Source organism: Lynx rufus, unplaced genomic scaffold, assembly GCF_022079265.1.
Source record: "Lynx rufus isolate CCGP_SWC_20201006 ecotype Redwood Valley unplaced genomic scaffold, mLynRuf1.p SCAF_10, whole genome shotgun sequence".
Taxonomy (NCBI): Eukaryota; Metazoa; Chordata; class Mammalia; order Carnivora; family Felidae; genus Lynx; species Lynx rufus.
Genome location: NW_025814824.1, coordinates 73,032,185 through 73,054,761, shown reverse-complemented (window position 1 = coordinate 73,054,761; position 22,577 = coordinate 73,032,185). Strand labels below are relative to the sequence as shown.

General features: G+C 47.2%; 1 protein-coding gene across 3 annotated transcripts in view; it reads right to left on the bottom strand.

Annotated features, from left to right (window-relative positions):
• SNX30 (sorting nexin family member 30) overlaps positions 1 to 21,443 on the bottom strand; it is a 117,836-nt gene extending 96,393 nt beyond the window's left edge. Inside the window, exon 1 of one of the 3 annotated variants that reach the window (XM_047068060.1) lies at positions 21,157 to 21,443. In XM_047068060.1, the coding sequence (XP_046924016.1) occupies positions 21,157 to 21,312 (156 nt within the window). In that variant the 5' untranslated portion in view covers positions 21,313 to 21,443. The remainder of the gene's footprint in view (positions 1 to 21,156) is intronic. The other 2 variants (XM_047068064.1, XM_047068073.1) reach the window with 2 other exon arrangements.
• Positions 21,444 to 22,577: the final 1,134 nt, after the last annotated feature.

The window sequence follows — 22,577 nt, the reverse complement described above, 5'->3', positions numbered from 1 at the left end:
TTTAATTTTTTTTTTTTTCAACGTTCATTTATTTTTGGGACAGAGAGAGTCAGAGCATGAACGGGGGAGGGGCAGAGAGAGAGGGAGACACAGAATCGGAAACAGGCTCCAGGCTCTGAGCCATCAGCCCAGAGCCCGACGCGGGGCTCGAACTCACGGACCGCGAGATCGTGACCTGGCTGAAGTCGGACGCTTAACCGACTGCGCCACCCAGGCGCCCCAATCCCTTTTTTTTCTAAGCAGACAATGAACTGAAAAATGATTTGAAAGGTATTATGAATTCAGTAAGGTGGCTAGATGCAAGATAAAATTACAAAAATCAATAGCTTTCCTACATACTGGCAATAAGCTAGAAGAGAACAGCAACAATTTTGATTTTAAACCTTTATCTTTTAATTTTGGGGTAGGGGAAGAGAAACAGGAACCTGAAAAGCCCTGAAATGCATTAGACTGTCCCAAGACGATTTGGCTATAAGCACCTAGAACAGTGCCAGGCACTAGATAAATATTTGATGAATAAGTGAATGGAATATGAACTTCCTGATTAAGTCTGGTTCTTCTCGTCTATTTCCTTTGGGAGGGAATTCTCTTTTCATACCAAACGAAATAAAACTTTCTTCTCAAGGTATAGAGCTCACATATCAAAAAGATTCCTCTTTTGCTTTTCAGCATCATGTTGAATGAGCCAAGAGTGATTCACTTAGTCAAACAAAATAAAAATCAAATAAAAAGAGGAAATGAAAATGTCTACCATAATCAGATCATGGTAATAATCAGATCAATTGTAATGTAATAGAACGTAATTGCGAATATTTATTGTAGGCTATTTATTTGTTAAAGGTATCTACAATTTGGCCTTGGAGTCATACTTTATAAAAAATAATCCTAGCAAGGACTCAAGATTTTCTTTACCACAATTTATATATTCTTCTGAAGAACTGGGTCTATTTTTTCTGTTGTTTTGTAAAAATCCTTCATCATACAACCTTGCGGTAATAGAAAGCATTTTCCATTTCTTTCATCTTTTATTTTCTGAATATTCACACCACAAGATGCACCTATCCTTACCATCAATATCTATCAATAATAGGCAAAGAATACTCTTTATAGTCATCTAAAACATGTTGCTCATATCAGTAATGAAAATCAGCTATGAGAATAGTTTTGGGGACCCATAATGCATAATCTCATTAAGTTAGCAGAAAACCTTATGTGGTTCGCACTATTATTATTCCCATTTTATTGACAGGAAAACAGAAGTTCAGGGCAGGTAAGTTACTTGCTAGCAGTAAGTGACTGTATTAGGATTCCCTTGACTAACTCCAAAGGCTCCATTCTTTCTACTTAGCTGCACCTGCTTTGAACCTACATTACTCTAACATCTCCAACGTAAATTCTAAATTTCTTTACATAGAGTACCTCTTTGCTTTGGAAACAGGGGTAGCAAATAAACTTTATCCACTCAGCTACTGGTAATACTATTTCTCATGATTAACAGATCCTCTTATCCACTTACTGCAAAATCATAAACCTATAGATAGATGTTTTCTTGATTCATATATAAATCAACAGCAAGACTTTTCCCTCAGCCTTATCATAATTTAACGACAAAGAAAGTTTAAAATGAACAGTATTGTGTTTTTGTTTGTTTTAAATTAAGCAGCAAACACACCAAGGTCAACACTTGAAAACATACTCATATATACGATACCGAAGCTGATCTTTGTAAAATGTAAACATTGCTTCCATAATTTATAATCTTGGGACGCCCTAATACATCTTTAATAAATGTGACGCTTTCCACTCAACACTTAGCACTGGACACAGCAAGGTCCAAGAGAATAAGAATGATTTAAGAAAAACAAAACAAATAACAACAACAACAAAGGCAGTGGCTACCTTGTTCTTCAGAGTCAGCTGAAAGTAGAGATATGACCATTTTGCTCAAACCATGGCATTTGAGACACACTTAGAAATCTGTAGCTGTGCATGTTAGCCCCAAATTTGGATTTCATTCTGTCTAAAAGCCTACACAGTCTAGTCTATCCATACTGTATAAGACAATTTCTAGGTTACTCAGAAAGTTTCACAGACCTAAATAATGAGCCATGTCTCCCCAGGAGTATTGGTTACACCAAGAGAATTAAGTCAACTCAATTGTACCACCTAACAAAGAGATGTCAGTCTGATCACTAACATAACCACCTCTCAGTACCACTTTTTCCATTTACACTTGCTTGAAAGTTGGCCATCCCTCTCTCTAGGAAGCTACAATGAAGCCCAGGTAAACCATTCACCAAGATAAAGACTGTGATCAGGGAAACTGGGAAGTACAAGAACTCCCATCACTGGACCGAAAACACAACATCCCCTCCTCTTTCACTGAAACAGGCAATGGCCAGGGAAGCCCTTCTGGCAGGAAGGACAGAGGCAAGAGAGTGAAATGGGGGTCCAGGAAAGTCTGGACAGCCAGTGAAACAACAGTTGATCTGGACCAGGAAAGAAAAGACTTTCTTAACCCAGGAAAAAAAGGCAGCTCAAAAAACTGACTGGCCATCAGAAGAAAAGGGTAAAGATCACTCTGAGCTACTATTCACCTGTATTTGATCAGAACAGATGAAAAACTACCAGAAAAGCATTATCTCTTTTATCCCTTCAGTTAACAGCTTAGCCTTATCCCTTTTAGGTGTTGAGTAGTTATGGTTCAGTTTTCAAGCAGTGACAACATCCACATCTACTCAACAGAACTACCAGTGACAGTTTCATTTTCTGTGTTTGTCTGAAATTGGATCTGGGTTAGTCAGGGGTTGGTTAGTCAAATTTTTCCTTTTTAATCAGTATCAACTATTACTAACCAAATTAGAAAGAGAGTAGGAGGCTTCTTTCTACTTTGGTCAAATAGCCTCCACGGGAGGATGACTACACTCTCAAAGGGTCAGAACGTGACCCTCTGAGAGGTAATGTTGCATCCTTCCAAGGCTAGTATGCACATTCACACCTACACTCATACACACACACGAACGATAGTAGACTACACAGTGTGTGTGTACCTTTTCTTTCTTTCCTTTTTTTTTTTACTTAAAATATCTTGCCATTGTTGCATATCAGTGTATATAAGGCTGCCTTATTTATTCCCTTTAACACTGCATTTTGTAAATTAACACAGTTTACAAATGGCTCCCTACTGATGCATATTTGGGCTCTTTCTTATCGCCTAATATCAGAAATAATATTGCAACAAATACCCTTATAAACACATCATTTAGCACATGTCCATTAACTGAGTCAACAAACATGTGAGTACCCACCCCATCCTATGCTTTGCTCATGCCCTAAAATTCTAGCAATCAGCAAATCAGATAGAGTCCCTGCTCTCAAGGAGCTTAGAGCACAGTGTAGGAGATATACATGTCTGACAGCAAACTCCCACTGGGCGAATGAGAGGAACTGATCTCAACCTTGGCTATAAATTAGAACTACGTACAAAAACCTTTTTTTTAATGTTTATTTATTTTTGAAAGAGAAGAGTGTGTGTGCATGTGCACACACACACACACACACACACACACACACACACACGAGTGGGGGAGGGGCAGAGAAAGAGGGGGACAGAGGATCCAAAGCAGGCTCTGTGCTATCAGCACAGAACCCAATGTAGGGCTTGAACTCATGAACCATGAGATCATGACTTGAGCTGAAGTTGGATGCTTAACCGACTGACCCACCCAGGTGCCCCAGAAACCATTTTTAACAATATTGGTCTTGGGGCACCTGGGTGGCTCAGTCGGTCAAGCAACCAACTCTTGATTTTGGCTCAGGTCATGATCTCAAGGTGGGTTTGAGCCCGAGGCAGGGCTCTGTGCTGACAGCGTGGAGCCTACTCAGGATTCTCTCTCTCCCTCTCTCTCTGTGTCCCTCCCCCACTTGCATACTCTCTCAGCATACTGTCACTCGTGCTCACTCAAAATTAATAAACATTTAAAAAACAAACCAAAAAACCCACAAAAACAAACAAAAAACAATACTGGTCTCTGGGCCATCCGAGATTCATTAGATCCAAATTTCTTGAGGTGAGGCCCAAACATCAGCATCATCTAAGAAGTCCTCTGATGATGTGAATGTTTAGTCAAGCCTGATAACCTTATTCTAAGACAGTGCCTCTCAATTTGTAATGTGCATACAAATAACTAAGGGATCATGTCAAAATGCAGATTCTGAGTCAGTAAGTCTTAAATTAGGCCTGAGATTCTGCATTTCCAATGAGCTCCCAGCTAATGTCAATGCCACTGGTCCACAGACCACACTTTGAGTAGCAAGGTTCCACAGTAATAGTAAGGGACACAAACACAGTGGAGACAAGCGTGGCAAGGGTGGGCAAGTGAGAATTCCCACAACATGCCAGGCAGCTCAGGAATGAAACCATTTGGCAGGGACATAACGCCCTAGGAGAGGATCAGAGAGAGAAGCAGGTACCAAACACAGAAGGCCAGGGCTTGCACCATCACTGTGTAAGCAATGGGAGGTCGCCGCACGGCTTCAGAGATGGGAAATGACACAACAACGCAGTATTTTTAGGAAGGTGAATTCAGGCTACAGTGGTCAGAAAAGAGTAGGCTGATTGTAAAAGCAGGAAAATGAGATAAGATAATCGTACATCTTAATTAGGATGTTGACTAGGACAATAGAAATGAAAACAGATATTAAAAAAAGACAGTGATGCTGCATACAGGAAAGAGATACTTAAGAGGTGAGGCCAAGAAAGGTATGGTTTTAAGTACTCTTGCCACAGAGTGATTTTAAGGTGCTGAAAACAAGAATCCTAAAAATACTTGGGAAGATGACTTTGTAGCTAGACCAGAAGATTTGGGAATCCTAAACCCTGATGTGGTAGTGAAGTCCATCCAGAGATGGTACGGAAGGAGAGCAACGGGCAGGGACCGTGACTGGGTGGACCCACAGTTGGAGTCGGAAGGAAAAAGAGGGGGATTCAGAGAGGCAGGGGTAGACCAGGGAAGGACCAAGAGAGGACAGATTCAATTCATTCGATACATATTTATTAAGCATCTGCTAAGTGCCAGGCATCACGCTAGGGAAATAACAGCAGTGAACGGAATGAGACCCTGAGAAAAAAAAAGAGAGTGAAGAAAAAGAGGAGGGGAGGTTGGTTAACATCATGAGTCACAGAAAATGGGCACTCAACCAGTGGTCTGGAAACCTGGGTCCTAACCTCAGTTCTGCCATGAGCTAGCTGGGTGACCCTGGTCTGACCAATCGCTTCTCTCTCAGGGCCACAATTTCAAGTGAAAAAAGACGGTCCTGGGTGGATGCCCTGCAGGGCCTCTGCAGCTCTAACTGCCTGGGACTCCACATCAGGAAAACAGCCTTTGCGGGTCTCTGCAGTAGCAAGCGGTAGGGGCAGACCTGGACCACAGACCTGGACACCGAGGCAAGAGGAGGCAGATGGCGAGGCAGATGGGAGAAGTGCGCAAAGACCGCTCATCCGAGGAGCCTGGCGGTGATGGGGAGAGTGAAGGCAGAAGCCAGCAAGCCTTGGGAAACTTCCCTAACAAGGGAGACTGGCATGGTGAGGACGAAGGCTGAAAAAGCTAGAAAGTGAAATGAGAGAAGAGACAGGAGCTAAGTAAGACACAGGAGAGATTGGTTTCATTCCCCCCCACCCCTTCAGAGGAAATGCAACATGCAGTGCCTAGTATAATGCCTAATGTGCGTAAGTCCTCAGAAATCAGGGAGGGGGCTTGGGGAAGGATGCCAATTCTCTAGCAGTGATGGTGGTTAAGAAGAATGGGTTCTGAAGTCAGATAAAATTTGTTTTAAGATTTTTAAAGTCTTAAATCTCTATCCCCAACATGGGGCTCTAACTCACAGCCCTAAGATCAAGAATCCCACACTCTTCATACTGAGCCAGCCAGGCGCCCAGACAGACCCAAGTTCCCAGCCCCACCTCTCCTCTAGCTCTGTGACTTGGAACAAGTTACTTCTCCTCTCTACATTTTCCTGGCTGTCAAAGGGGACCAAGACAGTAGCTATAGCATAGGGGAATGCACAGAGATGATACAGCAAGGCTCCCAACCAAAGTTAGCGTGCTGTAAATGTTAGCAGCGATTATAAGCATACCCTGCTGTTATCTCTGGGTGAAGGTGGAGATAACGGAGGGAACATATATGCTGGGCACCCTCTATGAGAAAGAGGCCAGAGCAAAGGGAAAAGAAAGTAGAAGCAAGGGTTAGAAAAATGAAAAAGAGTCTCAAGCACACATTAAACATGAAAGGCTGGGCATGGGGGGAGATCACATTGTTTTTCTAGAAACAGGGAATGCTAGAATGTTGACAGGGGATGCAGTAGAGTATTCCAGGCAAGTGCCACCATCAACCCAGACTGGAGAAGCAAGCCCCAGGAAGCAGGCCTCATCACAAGCACACCCAAGGAATCCAATAGTCCTGACCTACAGCACTAAAATGGTAAACGGTAATTTTAACAGGACCTGGAAACCTCTAAAGGAGATAGTCAGGGCCAGCTCCATGGCCGTGTGACCTGTGCTCCCACAGGACTCTGCACTCAGAAGGGTTCTGCACCCTCAGAAGGGTTTAATGCTCTGCTGTCACCATCTTGAAATTCTTTAAAAAATTTTTAACAAGGGGACAAGCATTTTAATTTTGCACTGGGTCCCACAAATTACATAGCCAATCTTGGATACACTAGTAAGTAACATTCACCGTATTAACATATGCATAATAAAATCTAAGCGCTAAAAAATCGTAATTTCCCATTTCTATCAGACCGGAAAACAATTATTCAGATTCTCACTGAAATCCCAACATTGACCATTAAAAAGATAAAACCTGTAATAGGTAACCCAATGCCTTCTTCATTTTTTTTTTAAAGTTTGTTTATTTATGGGGCACCTGGGTGGCTCAGTCAGTTAAGCGTCTGACTTCAGCTCAGGTCATGATCTCATGGTTTGTGAGTCTGAACCCCGCATTGGGCTCTGCACTGACAGCTTAGGGCCTGGAGCCTGCTTCAGATTCTGTGTCTCCCTCTCCCTCTCTGACCCTCCCCTGCTCACGCTCTGTCTCTCTCTCTCTCAAAAATAAACATTAAAAAAATTTTTAAATAATACGATAAAATAAAATAAAGTTTAATTATTTTGAGAGACAGAGAAAGCACAAGTGGGGGACAAGCAGAGACAGAGGGAGAGAAAAAAAATCCCAAGCAGAGCCCAATGCGGAGCTCGAACCCATGAACCATGAGATCAGGACTTGAACCGAAGTCAAATGCTTAACCAACTGAGCCACTCAGGTGCCCCAATGCCTCCTTCAAACATGCTTTACTCTAGAATTTCTTCAACTCAAAAAATCACTCTGATTAACCTTGTGGCATTCCATGTATACCCCTATCATCATCTTAAACTGCCACGCTTCACTTGTGTCTCCTCTGCCTCCTTTCCCGGGCCTTGACTGCCTAAAGGTAAGGTCATCTTGTTCATCTAGGTATCCCCCAGGTATGACACACAATAGGCCCAAATAAGGCTCCGAGAAATGAACAAAAAGTCCAAGTGCCCTTCACAACTGCTGATACAAGTCACGAAATAAACAAGATTTGCCTGACCAGACAGTGCAGAGAAAGGCTGCTATGTTGCACTTTTTCAGCATAGTTGCTGATGCCAGCAGAATGACCACACACCCAGTTCCTCAGATCACACATCTGCCTTAGTGAAATAGCCCTAAAGAAGGCCTAGGCTTCCATGTTTGCAATAAAACAGCTATTCCACAAACATGTTTTTTCTAATTATAGACGTGTCCCAGACTAATGCCATTTCCAGAATTGAGGTATCTTCATTCCCAAGGAACATGCCTTACACAGCGCACAGAACAGAGAAGCCACTCAAATGCTTGTAGAATAAATTCATCTTAGAACTTCAACTATGAATATGATTTATTGATTTTAGTAAGAAATCGGCTTTAAAAGTATATATATACCCTCAATGGGGAAAGGACAGCCTTTTCAACAAATGATGCTGGGAAAACTGGGAATCCACATGTAAAAGAATAAAGTGGGACCCTGATTTTACACCATATACAAAAATTAATAGACTAAAATGGATTAAAGACCCAAACCTAAGACCCCAAACTATAGAAATCCTAGAAGAAACGCGGGAGAAAATCTTCATGACATTGGATTTAGCAATGATTTCTTGGCTATGACACTAAAAACACAGGCAACAAAAGCAAAAATAGACAAGTGGGATTATAGCAAACTTTATTTTTTTTAATGTTTACTTATTTTTGAGAGAGAGAGAGAGACAGAGTACGAGCAGGGGAGGGGCAGAGAGAGAGGGAGACACAGAGTCTGAAGCAGGTTCCAGGCTCTGAGCTGTCAGCACAGAGCCCGACACAGGGCTTGAACTCATAAACCGTGAGATCATGACCTGAGTTGAAGTCCGACACTTAACCAACTGAGCCACCCAGGCACCCCAGATTATAGAAAACTTAAAAAAATTGTGCCAAAGACACAAAGGCAATCTGTGGAATGGGAGAAAATACTTACAAATCATGTATCTGATCAGGGTTAATATCCAGAATATAAAAAGAACTTGTATAAATCAACAATAAAAAGTCAAATAATCCAATATAAAAGTGAACAAAGGACTTGAACAGCCATTTCTCCAAAGAAGATACGCAAATGGCCAGAAAGCATATGAAAAGATGCCGAGCAGCACTAACCATCAGAGAAATACAAATCAAACACAACTTCACATCCATTAGGATGCCTACTATCAAAATAACAAGTGTTGATGAGGATGTAGAGAAATTGGAACCTTTGTGCACTTTTGGGGGGGGGACTGTAAAATGGTGCATCTGCCATGGAAAACAGTATGAAAGTACCTTAAAAATTAAAAACACAATTACCATATGATCCAGCAATCCCACTTCTGGCTTTGTATTTAAAAAAAAAAAAAAGAAATGAAACCAGGATCTCAAAGAGATCTTTATACATCCATGTCCACTGCAGAATTATTTACAAGAGCCAAGGTAGAAGCAAACTAAATGTCCACCAGAAGATGAATGGATAAAGAAATGTGATAGACCCATACAATGTAATGTTATTCAGTCTTTAAAAAGAAGAAAATCCTGTCACATGCTACAACATGGATGAACCTGGAGGACCTTATTCTAAGGAAACAAGCCAGTCACAAAAAGATAAATACTACACAATTCTATCTATATAAGGTGTCTAAAGGAGAGGTATCAAACTCATTAAGACAGAAAATAGAATGGTGGTTACCGGGAGTTGGGAGAGGGGGGAGATGGGAGTGTCTGCTAATGGGTATGATGAGGTATCTTTGGGGTGATGAATATTCTGGAATTAGAAACTGGTGAGAGTTGTACAGCCTTGTGAATATATTAAACCACCACACTGTGTGTTTTTTAAAAAGTGGGTTTTATAGTCTGTGAATTATATCTCAGCTTTTCTTTTAAAAAGCATTTATACCTTAGGAAATCTAGTTTTACTTTTTGACCTGTTTCTCCCAAAATTTGTTTTATTCTTGCCACGATGATTCAGCCAGTCGCTAAAGCTTCTGACTCGAGAGTCTCCCTTGTAAGTAGTCTTTTACTGTTTGCCCAGTACACCTCCTAGCTGCTCGGGGACCTTGTAGCTGGAGTGAGAGCTGACTTTCAGACTCTTTCCCCCCACGGTCGGACCTCTGGGCCAAGTCTGGCTCATCACAGTACTTCAGGCCGCTGGCCCAGTAGATTGGTCTCAGACTGGGGGTGTAACCCAAGCCAGGTCTCCCTGAGATTTTTCCCTGTGTGAGAGATTCACTCCCCCTCTGGAGGCACAGCTGTAAACTGTGAGGGATGGGAGCTGCCAGTTGCCCCATTTCCCTCCCTCACGGATAAAGCTGCTCTGAGAGCCTGAAACGGACCCTTGGGAACATTCGGACCCAATTCCAGCTCATTTCTGTGGTTCAAGTGAGCCCGTCCACAGGCTGACCTTTTTGCTTATTAAGTTAGTGAGAGCTGGCTTTCTCTCATTTGCAAACAAAACTCCTGAGTAATACACTCCTTGAGATCAGTGAGTCAAAACTCCACTTAAACTGTCTCCTCCCCCAACCCTCTGCTGCCTCAGTCTTCTCCCTGGACTACCAGCCTCTTGAGTCGACCGATCCTATCCCAGCTAGAGCTCAGTCACAGTGACCTAACAAGCGTGGCCCTGCACCTTCCCTGCTTAAAATACGACTGGCCTCCCCATCGCTCAGGATAAAGCCCTTCCTGTTTGCCATTATAGCCGGCCAGCTGCCCACTACCTACCTCTCGAGCCGCACTACTCAGCAGCCCTCTCACGGGCCACTCATGCAACCAGACACTGCCAACCAAGCTTTGGCACACGCTAGCTTTTCCGCCCGGGTTACTGTCCCTTCCTCTGTCCATTTGTAAAAGAACTACTTCTCCATTCTTCACCTCAAACATCATCTCCTTTAGAAAAGCCACCATCCCCCTAAGCATCCCTGCGTCTTACGTTCATCATAACCGTAGTCAAGACTGTCAGTGCCCCACCCGTATCTCCTGGCCCTGACCAGTTCAGTGCCCACTGGCCTGACTTCCAAGTGCCAGCACCTGCTTTTCCTGGCCTGACTGCCTCCCCTACTTTGCCCACCCATGGAGCAGACTGGAAAGTGCTTGGGGATTAAATGCCCAAACACCCCATCCATGGAGCGCTCAACCAACGACTGACAAGGTTACTGTCTGAAGACCCAGCTGCCTCACCTGGGTTGTGGGTAACGGAGGCGTGTGTTCGGTACAGGCTCCAAGGCTTCCCAGGGTAACACTCAGCCGGGCTCAGTGGAAACCGGCTTGGTAGCTTACCTTTTACTGGTGCCTTCTGTTCCCTGTCTCACTTTCCTTTACCTCTCAAATAAACTACTGGCAGTTAAATCCTTTCTCAGGGTCAGCTTCTAAGGCAATACAAACACCTGGCATTTACACGGTATTTACCGTGTGCCAGACACTATTCTAGACACCCAATCTTCAGGACACCCCCGTAAAATAACCCAAAATTTACCTAGGGGGACACTGAGGCATTACAAGGTTAAGAATTGTGCCCCAGGCCTCAGAGCTAGTAAATACATTTAGCATTTTTCACATTCTGTTGCAACCATCTCTTCTCCACTGGACCAAGAACCTCTCGAGGGAGGTTCCTACTTTTTTCATCTTTCTCAACGTCCTCAGCATCTAGCAGAGCTAGGCAGACAGGCACATGCTCGATAGATAAAGGTTTTTAAAAGTGCCTGCACTCTGCTACCCAAACATTCTGTTTCTCTTGCCTCTGTGTCTTTTCTCAAACAGGAGTCCTGAAACACCGTTTCTCATATCCCTCTTGCCCTTTTCTTTTTTTTTTTTTAAGTTTATTTATTTATTTTGAGGGGAGAAGTAGGCAGAGAGAGAGGGAGAGAAAGAATTCCAAGCAGACTCTGCACTGTCAGCACAGAGCCCGAAGCGGGGCTTGAACCCACAAACCGTGAGCTCATGACCTCAGTCGAAACCAAGAGTCAGAAGCTCAACCGACTGAGCCACCCAGGTGCCCCTTCTCTTGCCCTCGTCCACACACCCCCCTCCCAGACCACCCCTGCCACCACCACAGAACAGTAATTCTTGATCACTGCTCTGGCGGCCAAAATAAGGAATTCTGTGGGGCAAGGCTGACACCAGACAGCATATGACCCCTCTAGTATCTAGTAAACGAACCCCATTGCTCATTCATCAATCAGCGCACCTTCGCCAAGCTGTTATTTCTGCATTTTCATACAAGACATCTGTCTTCTTCCCTGTAACCCTCACTAATAATGTTCAAGTCTCCCCTATCCTACACCCTTCCCTTCACCCTGTGTTCCCCTCCAGCCACCACCCTTCTTATTACCAAACTACCACAACCCCCTGCCTTGCATTTGATTGTCGGTCTCCACGTCACCTTCTGCATCGTCCACTGCCATCTCTAATTGGATCTACTGGGGTTACGTGTCTATGTAATGAAGAAGAGCTTTCCAGAAGCAGCGTTTGTGCTAAGGCTTTCAAAGGTGGGGTTCAGACAACCCCTGTCCTTACTCCTGACCTCAAACTGCACCCTAGTCATCTCTCCACTTCCTGCTCACGCTTGCTCCCCAGTCCGTGTGCCCCTCTCCGGGAGGGCACCAGTCACCCCCACTGCACCAAAACAAGCCATCCTTAATGTCCTACTCTTTCCTCTTGCAGGCAACGGCCCCAACCTAAATCCCCGGCTAGCACTCCCACGACATCTTTCTCTGCCAGTCACTCCCCGTCCCAAGCGCTGACCGCACGTTCGCCCTCTCGAAAACCCTCCAGGGTTGGCTACTGCCTAAGAAATAAAAGCTAAGGGGTGGCCTGGGTGGCTCGGTCGGTTAAACATCCAGCTCTTGATTTCTGCTCAGATGGCTCAGGTCACGATCTCCCGGATCATGAGTCTGAGCCCCGTGTCTTCGGTCACCTCCTGACCGGTTTCCCTGCCTCCTCTCTCACTAATCCCCACTCTAGACCCTCAAAACCCATCCCAACACATGACTAGACTCAACCCAACTCCAGCGGGCACAGGTCTTTCTCATCTCAGGAGCTTGCTCCAGCTACTCCGTCAGCCCGTGACGCTTTGCCCACTTAGACCAAAAAGGCTCCCCAAACTCCAAGGACCTCGTGAAGACACCACCTCTGCCACCATAGCTGATGCGTAGGCATACACCCTGATGGTGGGGCTGACCAACAGGAACAGAGCACCGTAGCTGATGCACAGGACATCACCACAGAGCCCAAAGCCAGGCTCAAACCCATGAACTGCGAGATTGGACTGAGCTGAGCTGAGCTGAGCTGAGCTGAGCTGAAGCCGGACGCTCAACCACCCAGGCGCCCCTCGGTCAACATTTTTCTGAAGTGTCAAGTGACAAACACAACTCAAAACAGTGTCAGTAAAAGGGAATCCGTGACCTTCTGGAACCAAGAGGCAGTGCTAGCTTCAGGCATTACCAGCACAGGCGGATCCAGGACTCAGGTGGTCTTCAGGGCCTTTCCCCCTCTTTCTCTCCCAGCTCCACTTTCCTCTCTGGCCTCATTCTTCAGCGGGCACTCTCCACACTGCAGCAAACAGAGGTTCACGGGCTACCAGAAAGAGATGCTCTTTCCACCAGCACCCATCTGAGCAAAGACCCAAGAAAGACTGTTTGGCTCTGCTAGAGTCTCATGTCCACCAAGGAAGATATTTTGGTCAATGGAAGATACTGATGAAAGACCAGAGAGGCCAGTGTGTTTCCCCCTGCCCCCGACACCCCCCAAACACTTTCCCTCTGGTTCAGATAAGCATCCCTGGCAGCAGCTGCTTCTGTCCAGGGTTATCCCCCTCTGTGGACCCCACTCTTGTTGAGCAGCCCTGCCACAGCTCTAGTTCCCACAGAAGCTCCTAGATTCTACACCACCTCCTCCCATTGACCCTCCAGCACTGACAGTGACAGCAGTTTCCTTGTGGTTATTCTCTCCGGGTTAATCTCACCATCTTCTTGACTTCTCACGTTTTTCATCACTGATGTGATCAATTCCCTGGATTATAGGCTCTCAGCTGGAAACACCTAAGGGGCCTTTCACCCTGACCTGACCACAACTGACACAGACATTGACAGAGAATGGGCAGAAACGCACAAGAAAATACGGAGAGTACAATACCTGGGGATAACCACCATCAGCACCTCACATTTATTAAAGGCTCACTACTTATCAGGCACTACTCTAGGCATGAACTCCTCAGATCTTCCTATCAACCTTGTGATACAGGTACTTCTGTTATCCCCTTTTTACAGATGACGACACGGAGGCTCAGAGAGGTTCACAAAGACTGAAGACAGGCGGGGCTGGGATTTGAACGCAGACAAGCTGGCTCTGGAGTGCCAAGCAAAGAGTATTTCAAGTAAGAGGGTACTCAACAGCGCAAGTGCAACCTGCCAAGAGGTCAGGATGGATAGGGACCGTGAAGCACCTACTGGATTTTGCGAGAAGGAAGTCACAAGGGGACTCGGCTAGTAAAGTCAGAAACCCGACAGCGGCAGGCTGAGGAGTTAGGAAGAGTAGCAGACCTTACTTTCAACAAGTCTGTCTGGGGGCGCCTGGGTGGCGCAGTCGGTTAAGCATCCGACTTCAGCCAGGTCACGATCTCGCGGTCCATGAGTTCGAGCCCCGCGTCAGGCTCTGGGCTGATGGCTCAGAGCCTGGAGCCTGTTTCCAATTCTGTGTCTCCCTCTCTCTCTGCCCCTTCCCCGTTCATGCTCTGTGTCTCTCTGTCCCAAAAATAAATAAACGTTGAAAAAAAATTAAAAAAAAAAACAACAACAAAAAGTCTGTCTGTGAAGAGCAGTCACAAAACAGATCACGAAACGGGGTAAGAAAACAAAAGGCATCACGGCAAAGTTTTCTTTACTCCTGGTTTAAGAAGCAAGGGTGACCTGAAGATGTTTATTAATGTTTATTTGTTTTTAAGAGAGAGAGAGAGAGAGAACATGAGCCAGGGAGGGGCAGAGAGAGAGGGAGACACAGAATCCGAAGCAGGCTCCAGGCTCAGAGCTGTCAACACGGAGCCGGACGCGGTGCTTGAACTCACAAACCGTGAGATCATCGCTGGTGCTGAAGTCCGAGGCTTAACCGACTGAGCCATCCAGGCGCCCTGAGTATGTTTATTGATAGAATGAGCCAGGTGAGAGGGAATGTGAAGACACAGAAATGGGTGAGGATGATGAACGGAGTGAGGTCTCAGAGAGGCCAGAGGGGGCAGGCCATACAGTCCAGGGGTGCCTTAGAACCCCTTCTACAGCAACTGGGGCAACCAAGAAAGAATGGCTACGGATTCACATCATTTCATAGTCTGGAAAAAGGAAGGTCTTTTATGGTGGCTTCTGTCTTCTCATCAGCAGAATGGGAGGGTAGAATGGGGGGAGGGGGAGGTGTGAGGAACAGAGAAAAGCGTCAGATCAGCCATGGCACAGAACAGGAGCCTCTATGGAAAGAAAGGAGTGCCCAGCACCACTGAGGCCCCAGTTGTGGTTAAAACCAGTGAATTTACACTGGCAGCAATTCTCAAGGTGCAGGAAAAGATCTGAAGCAATGGAATGATCCAGGCTGGGTGTAAAAGGAGGAGAGAAGGGAGTCGAAGAAAGGAAGTGGAGGGAGCAACTGATGAGATGAGCCAACCCATCTAAAGGAGGGAGGTGAGAGACACCTGGCTGGCTCAGTCAGAAGAGCAGGTGACTCTTTATCTCAGGGTCATGAGTTCAAGCTCCATGTGGGATGTAGAGATTACTTAAATAAAAAATAAAAATACAAAATAAAGGAGGGAGGGAAGTACAAGTGGTCAGAGAACAGGTGCAGACAGTAATGACTAACTGAGGGGACGGTAAGGCAAGAGAAGATATCTGATGGCATTATCTCTGAGCCCGAACCGTTCTGGGCATTATAGCGCAAGGCTGTGGCCAGGGAGAGGGCAACTGAATTAAAAAAGAGGTGAAGGTGGGTGCAGATTCAAGTCAAGAAGCTGATAGTTTTGTAGGTTTGAACAGAGTCACCGTGAGGTGAGGGCATGACTTGAGAAGACAGTGACTTGGGGTCTAGAGATTTTAATGAAGAAGAATGAAAGGCCGGAAGTTAGAAATGACAGGGAAGAAAAAGGTCGTGGAAGGCCTACAACGGACATTTGTTTCTGCTTGCCTCACATTCCTTTGTTCCTCCTTCTGTTAGCAGCCTCCTGATCCTGCTTTGGTAACCACCTCCATCCTCCCCAGGCACACATGGGGCTTCTAAAATACTAGTAATATTCTTGTGGGTGCCTGGCTGGCTCCGTTGGTAGAGTGTGCAACTCTTGATCTCAGGGTTGTGAGTTCGAGCCCCACATTAGGTGGAGATTACTTAAAAATAAAATCTTTAGAAATAAATAAATAAGGGGCACCTGAGTGGCTCGGTCGGTTAACCATCCTACTTCAGCTCAGGTCATGATCTCACAGTCCATGAGTTCAAGCCCCATGTCAGGCTCTGTGCTGACAGCTCGGAGCCTGGAGCCTGCTTCAGATTCTGTGTCTCCCTCTCTCTCTGCACCACCCCACTCCCCCACTCATGCTTTGTCTCTCAAAAATAAATAAATGTTAAAAAAATTTTTTTAAATAAATAAATAAAATAAAATAAAATACTAGTAATATTCTCTTAATCTGGGGGGTAGGAACATGAGTGTTTATTGTTCTTTAAACCGTAGAGATACATTTTATTCTTCAAACCATATGGATACATTTTATATACTTTGCATGTACATTTCACAGTTCAAACAAACAGACCTACCAAAAACTTCCCTTCTCCTCTCTCCAAAGATGAGGACCCGTGCAGGTCTGGGCATCAGAGTTACAGAGCTTGGTTTCGGCACTTACCCGATTTAGGCCCATGAGACAGCAGCCCAGGGCTTTTGCTGGAGCGCTCAGCAAAGAGGTGCTCTCTTCCTGCTGAAGTTGTGAAGCTTATGTGTAGAAGGTAACCCTTCACTAGCTTGAGAATAAAACTAACACAGAAGAAAGCGGAGCCAAGAGATGACAGATTCCCAATATCATTTGAATACCTAGTTCCAGCCACTCCTGAAGCCAAAATACCTGGGGCTTTTCAAAAACATAAGCCAGGAGGCTTTTTTTTTCCCCCCCCTTTGGCCAGTTTGCACTTGGTTTATGTCCTTTTAACTAAAAGGAAATGAATTCAGTGGAAGAGCCAAATAAAGGATTCTCAATTCAACAGCCTGTGTGAGCCTTTTCAACATATAAGTCAAATCATGTCCCTCCTTCTGCTGGAGACACTGCAATGGCACTCAAAGTAAAGGCCTGTTCTCAGGGTGACCTATGAGGCCCTACACAATCCGGACCCTTCCCCTCTCTGCCGTTGGCCAACTCTCCACTGTTCACTCTGCCCCAGCCACACTGGCTTCTGGGCTCTTCCAGTCCACACTAGGCTGATGCCTTCAAGACTTTGCTTTGGCTGTTCCTTCCACCTAGAAGGACACTCCTCCAGATATCCACTCGCTAACTCCATCCCTCATCTCCTCCAAGTCTCTAGCCAGTGATCCTGACTCCCCTCATCCTACTTTTTCTCCCTCCCGTAGCATTCTTTATATAACATAGTATATAGTCACAAAAAGTACCCCATGAGGGCAGCGGTATTCACTGGTTGACTCATCTCAAGTTCCTGGAACAGTGCCTATCTCATAGTAGGTCCTCAAATACGTGAATGAACAAATAAAATGACATGAGCCTCCAGGGAGCAGAGCTTGGTTTATAAAAGGCAGTGGAGGGGCACCTGGGTGGCTCAGTTGGCTAAGCGTCCAACTTCAGCTCAGGTCATGATCTCATGGTTCATGAGTCTGAGCCCCGCATCAGGCTCTGTGCTGACAGCTCAGAGCCTGGAGCCTGCTTCGGATTCTGTGTCTGCCTCTCTCTCTCAGCCCCGACCCCACTTATGCTCTCTCTCTCAAAAATAAATAAATGTTTAACAAATTTTTTAAATTAAAAAAAAAGGGCAGTGGAGAGAAAGGAAACTGACCTCCATCTCCTGATCCTGATATAAGTGGAGTACAGGAGGAAAAGACAGCTCCATTTTGAAGACTTTGGCAGAAGCAGTAACCTAAGAGGGCAGGAAGTAGGCAGAAGAGTTCAGTGAAGAGGTTGAGGATGTGGGAAGGGTTGTTAACCACAGCTGGGGCTTGAGCGGGCTTGGTGTTAAGTTCTGGGAGGCACGCAGGAGTTGGAGGCTGAGTCAGGGGAGAAGTAGCCCAGAGTGGTTTGCAGATGAAAGTAAAAAAGCGAGGCAGGTCAAGTGGTTTATTTACATTTTAGGAGGAGATGAAGGATGTGGTGATAGAAGGCCTGGTGAGTTCAGCTGGCATGAAAAGAATTCACGCAACCCTGGGAAGATAGGAAGGATTCTCCCGTAGCTCCAAGGTTTGGATGATTTTCAAAGGCAGTGGATGAAAAGGGCATATTTGGTTGCTGCTCCTTCTCAAGCAAGCATCCCAGATGCCACTCAGTAGCGTCTGCTGGACCGAGACACAAGACTTCCCTGTGCTTGGCAACATCCTGGGTCCACAGAAAGCAATTCTCCTCCGCATAATACAATAACCCTGCACCACGAGCAGCCTGTCAAACCCTCGTTCTCCAATCCCAGAACTGACTCTGAACCAGGCATCCAGGGTCACGACGCACTGTCCAAAAAGGCAAGAAAACAGGTTTCTTTTCAAAGACCGATCACAGCACTCAGCTTTCCTACCTGTCCTCCAATGACCCGCATGCTGCCTGGGCAAGAGAAAGCAGGGCAAAGAGAAGCCTTCCTTCCACTGGTCCTGACTCACCTCTGTTGCATGCTAGCTTCTCTCTACAGAAATTTCTCCAGAGTTGCTAGAACATACATGCACGCCAAGATTCAAGGAAAATATTACTTCCAGTCAAAGAAAGAAATTACATTACTTAGCCTCCAAGGAAAAGTGGCTTACTATAAATCAGGCCCTTGGGAGTGATGTCATTTTGATGCCTCTTACAGCTGTATGGAGACTTATTAAATATTCAATAATTAATAATAATGGCTTCAAGACTGTCTTCTCATAGAACCGGAAGCCAGGAGTAATTAGACTTGGGCCTGACTTCCTGCCCACCAACAAGACCTTGGTGGTACAGGGCATTTGTCCTCCCAGTATTTATTAGTAAAATGCCCATATTTCTGAGACAAGTGTCCTCCAAGAGTGGATCGCTAAGCAAATGTTTAAAATAGCCATTAGTGGGGGCACCTAGCCGCCCCAGTACAAAAGAGCCATGTGACTCTTGATCTCAAGGTCATGAGTTCAAGCCCTACGTTGGGTATCACAATTAGTAAATAATAATAAATTTTAAAAACCTTTAAAATAAATAACTAAAATAGCAATCAGTGTCATCCAGCATTCAAGATAGCCAGATAATCCCTGTCTCCTGATATATTTTTTAAAGATTTTATTTATTTTTTTTTATTTGAGAGAGGCATAGAAAGAGAGAATGTGAGGCGTGTGCACACATGGGGGCAAGACAGAGGCAGAGGGAGAGGGAGAGAGAGAATCCCAAACAGACCCCATGCCCAGCACAGAGCCGGACACAGGACTTGATCCCACAACCCTGGGGTCATGACCCGAGCCAAAACCCAAAGTCAGATGCTCAACGGACTGAGTCACCCAGGCACCCCTACCTCCTATATTTATACCCTCTTCCCACTTTGTACTAGCAGTGTGATCAATAGAATACGGCAGAATTATGTCACTTCCAAGATTAGATCATACAAGAGTATAGCTTGAGTCTTGGGATCACTTGCTCTCTTGGACCACATTCTCTGGGGGATAACTAGCTGCCATGGCAAGCCGCCCTATAAAGAGGAACTAAGGCCTGTCAACAGCCAAGTGAATGAGCCTGGAAGCTGATCCTCCCCCAACCCAATCTTCAGATGACCCCAGCCCTGGTCAATGCCTTGACTGCTACCTCAAAAGAGACCGGAGTCAGAACCACCCAGCTCAGCTGCCTCTGGATGACATGACACTATTGACCCACACAAACTATCTGCGGGTGCTAAATGTTGGTGTAATTTGTTACACAGCAATAGATAATTAATTCACTATCCTGAGAAGGAAATCAGAAGGTTTAACTTCGTATCCTACATGCACACATGCATGCAGGAACAATTTGTCTTTAAGAGAGTAACAAATTATTCTTTCAGTCATTTGACAATCACTTATTGAACGTCAAATATGGGCAAGGTATTTCCAAGCAACATAACTCTTCATACAGTTTGTCATCTATAAAATAAAGAGAAATAATCACAAGGAACCCCCTCCTCCACAACACACACCTCAACCTGCTCAATTCATTGGTTTAATTAGCTTTTTAAGTCTTTTTGCTCTTAATGCTCTACTCCCCACTCCTGGCTTTCATAAACTCTTTCAGGAAGGTACATCAAGTCCCCCTCCATAGCCATTTTGAGTGCTCAGTGCACTAATACTCATTTTTATTGTATCACATGCCCTCCCATCTACGGGGGAAAGAGGTCCCCTCTGATTGCATTTAACATTGGGACAAGGAGGAATTCATTCAGTATTTTACTGGGAGGAGGGAGTCCTGATCACAAGTGTTGAGAACAATTCTAATTTTGTTGAGAACAATTCTAATTTCTGCATATCGGTGAGTAGGTGGCCACAGCAGCGCTGAGAGAATCACAGCTCAAGTCCTGGTCACAGCTGAAATGGCCATGGGGCAGGGGGTCATGGGGATGCCGCCCCTCGCCCTTCACCGTACTCTGCTGTCTCTCAAAGCAGCAGGGTTATTATGCCGCTCTAAGAATATCAGGAGCTTCCTTCTGCACAAAGAAGGTCAAAGGGCGAGCCCTCCTTCCATCAACCACAAAAAACGGGCCTCTGACAAAACTAAACAGTGTGGAAGGCCGTGAGAGGTGAAAGAAAGAGCCCCAGACAGAAAACCACAGCGAGACTCTCCCCACCCGCCGGCCGGGGTCTGAGTCAGGTGACTCCTCGGGGCACACAGCAAACCTAAACAAAGATCACTCCCCACATGACAGAGCGTGAGGAAGACGACTCGGGCAGCAAGACCAACGCTGCCGCTCCACCAGGGAAAACCATTAACTCTTGCTTCTTTGCAGTGCCAGGAAAGTAGGGGAGCTACAAGTCACCCGGCAGCTCAGCCTTCGCGGATGCACCGGGAGGAACTCGGAACCCCATCCCAGGGCACACGCGCCGGGCACTGCACACCCGCCACTGGCCGCACCACGCGGCCAGGACCCCTCCCCTCCAGCTGTCACCCGCGCTCGCGACCCGTCACGGCGGGGCATGCCCGCCCCCTCCTGCCGCCCCCCCCCTGCGGCTACGACCCCGCGGGGGCGGCCGGGAGGGACGATTTTCCGATGGCTCTGGGGAGCCAGGGAACGCCCGCCCCCGGGCAGGGGCGCCAGGGTGGGCGCGGCCCGGGGCCCGGAGGGAGAGCTCGGGGTCCACCATCCCCCGCGAGAGCGAAACGCGCCTCCCGGTCCCCAGCCCCGCGCGCCCCACCTTGTCGCCGAAGCTGCGGGCCATCAGCAGGTCCGGGCTGGGCGTGCTGTCGCCGCCCACGGCCTCCTCGCTGCTGGAGCCGGCCAGCGGGTGCGGCATGTCGAGCAGGGAGTGGGGCCCGGTGGACGGCAGGCCCTTGGGGGGCCCGCCCGACATGGCGCGCACGGCTCGGGACGCGCCGCCGCCGCTGCTTCCTCCTGTGCCCGCCGCGGCGGGCTTCCCCGGCGCCCGCGCCCAGGCCCCGCTCGGCCGCGGTCGGTCGGAGGCCCTGCACCGGCCGGGCTGAGAACCACCCCCGCCGCCGCCGCCGCCGCCCGCCGGCTCGTGTCTACCCGCGAGGCTCCGGGCCCGGCTGCGCTGGGCTGCTCCGCGCCGCGCGCCCCCGCTCCGCGCCCGAGCCCGCCGCGGTTCGCTCGCACCTTGGCCGGGGGCGCCCAGCCAGCTCCGCCACGCCGCCCAGCCCGCTCGCGGCCCCGCCCCCGCGGCGCCTCGGCCTGCCCGGGAGGAGGGGAGGGAGGAGAGGAGGAGGGAAGGAGGGAGGACAACAGGCGCGCCCGAAGCTCCGCCCCCGCCCGCCGCCCGCAGGAAGTGCGCCCTGAGCCCTCGGCCGCTGTCCTCCGCGTGGCCACCCTTGCCTCCAAGAGGCTACCCTGTGGAGGCTGCGCGCGGCCCCCGGACAAATATTTAACGGAAATCAGAGGTGGAAAAAGACGTTGGAGCATCCTGTTCCATTCCTCCCGCGTTTACTGAGGCGCCCGCGGCAGGCACGCGGGGGGCTGGGGGCTTTGGGGCCCGCACGGGAGTCGGGATCGCCTGGCCTCGAAGATGACCCAAAATGGAAGGAATCACGCCGCATATTATAGGAATGGCATAAAAGACTGTGAGGCGCAAAGGAGCTGGAGGACACGGGGTGGGAAACCTAGAAGGGAATTCAAGGAGGCCGTGTGAGGGTTCTGACCAAGCGCGCCTAGAGATCCCCGGGCCCTCTCGGTAAACCTCAGAGGAGGGAGCATCAGAAAGGGAGGGAGTGCTACAAATGATGTAGGACCCAGACTCACACCTTGACCCAACTGTGCCTTTTGAGAGAACCCAATTTTTCATGCGTTTGTGCTTCCTTTCTAGGCCTTTGGCTGGGCTGAATTCTCGTTTTTATTTGCTAGCAGAGTGGAGATAGTCAAGGCGTTACTTGACCCGTTTGGGGTGGAAGTTCACCGACTTTAACCACCTTACCTGTCTCCGCATTTTCTTAGGGCCAGGTCAGTAGGGGGCATCAGTCTGCGCAAGAATAGATGGCTTCCAGCAAAGGAATGGGTAGGGAGTATTTTTGCCTATGGATTTCCAACCTCTTTAGGTTTGTCCAGTTTCATCTGACAAATCTTTAAGATTTTATTTTATTTTTTAAGTTTATTTTGAGAGAGAGA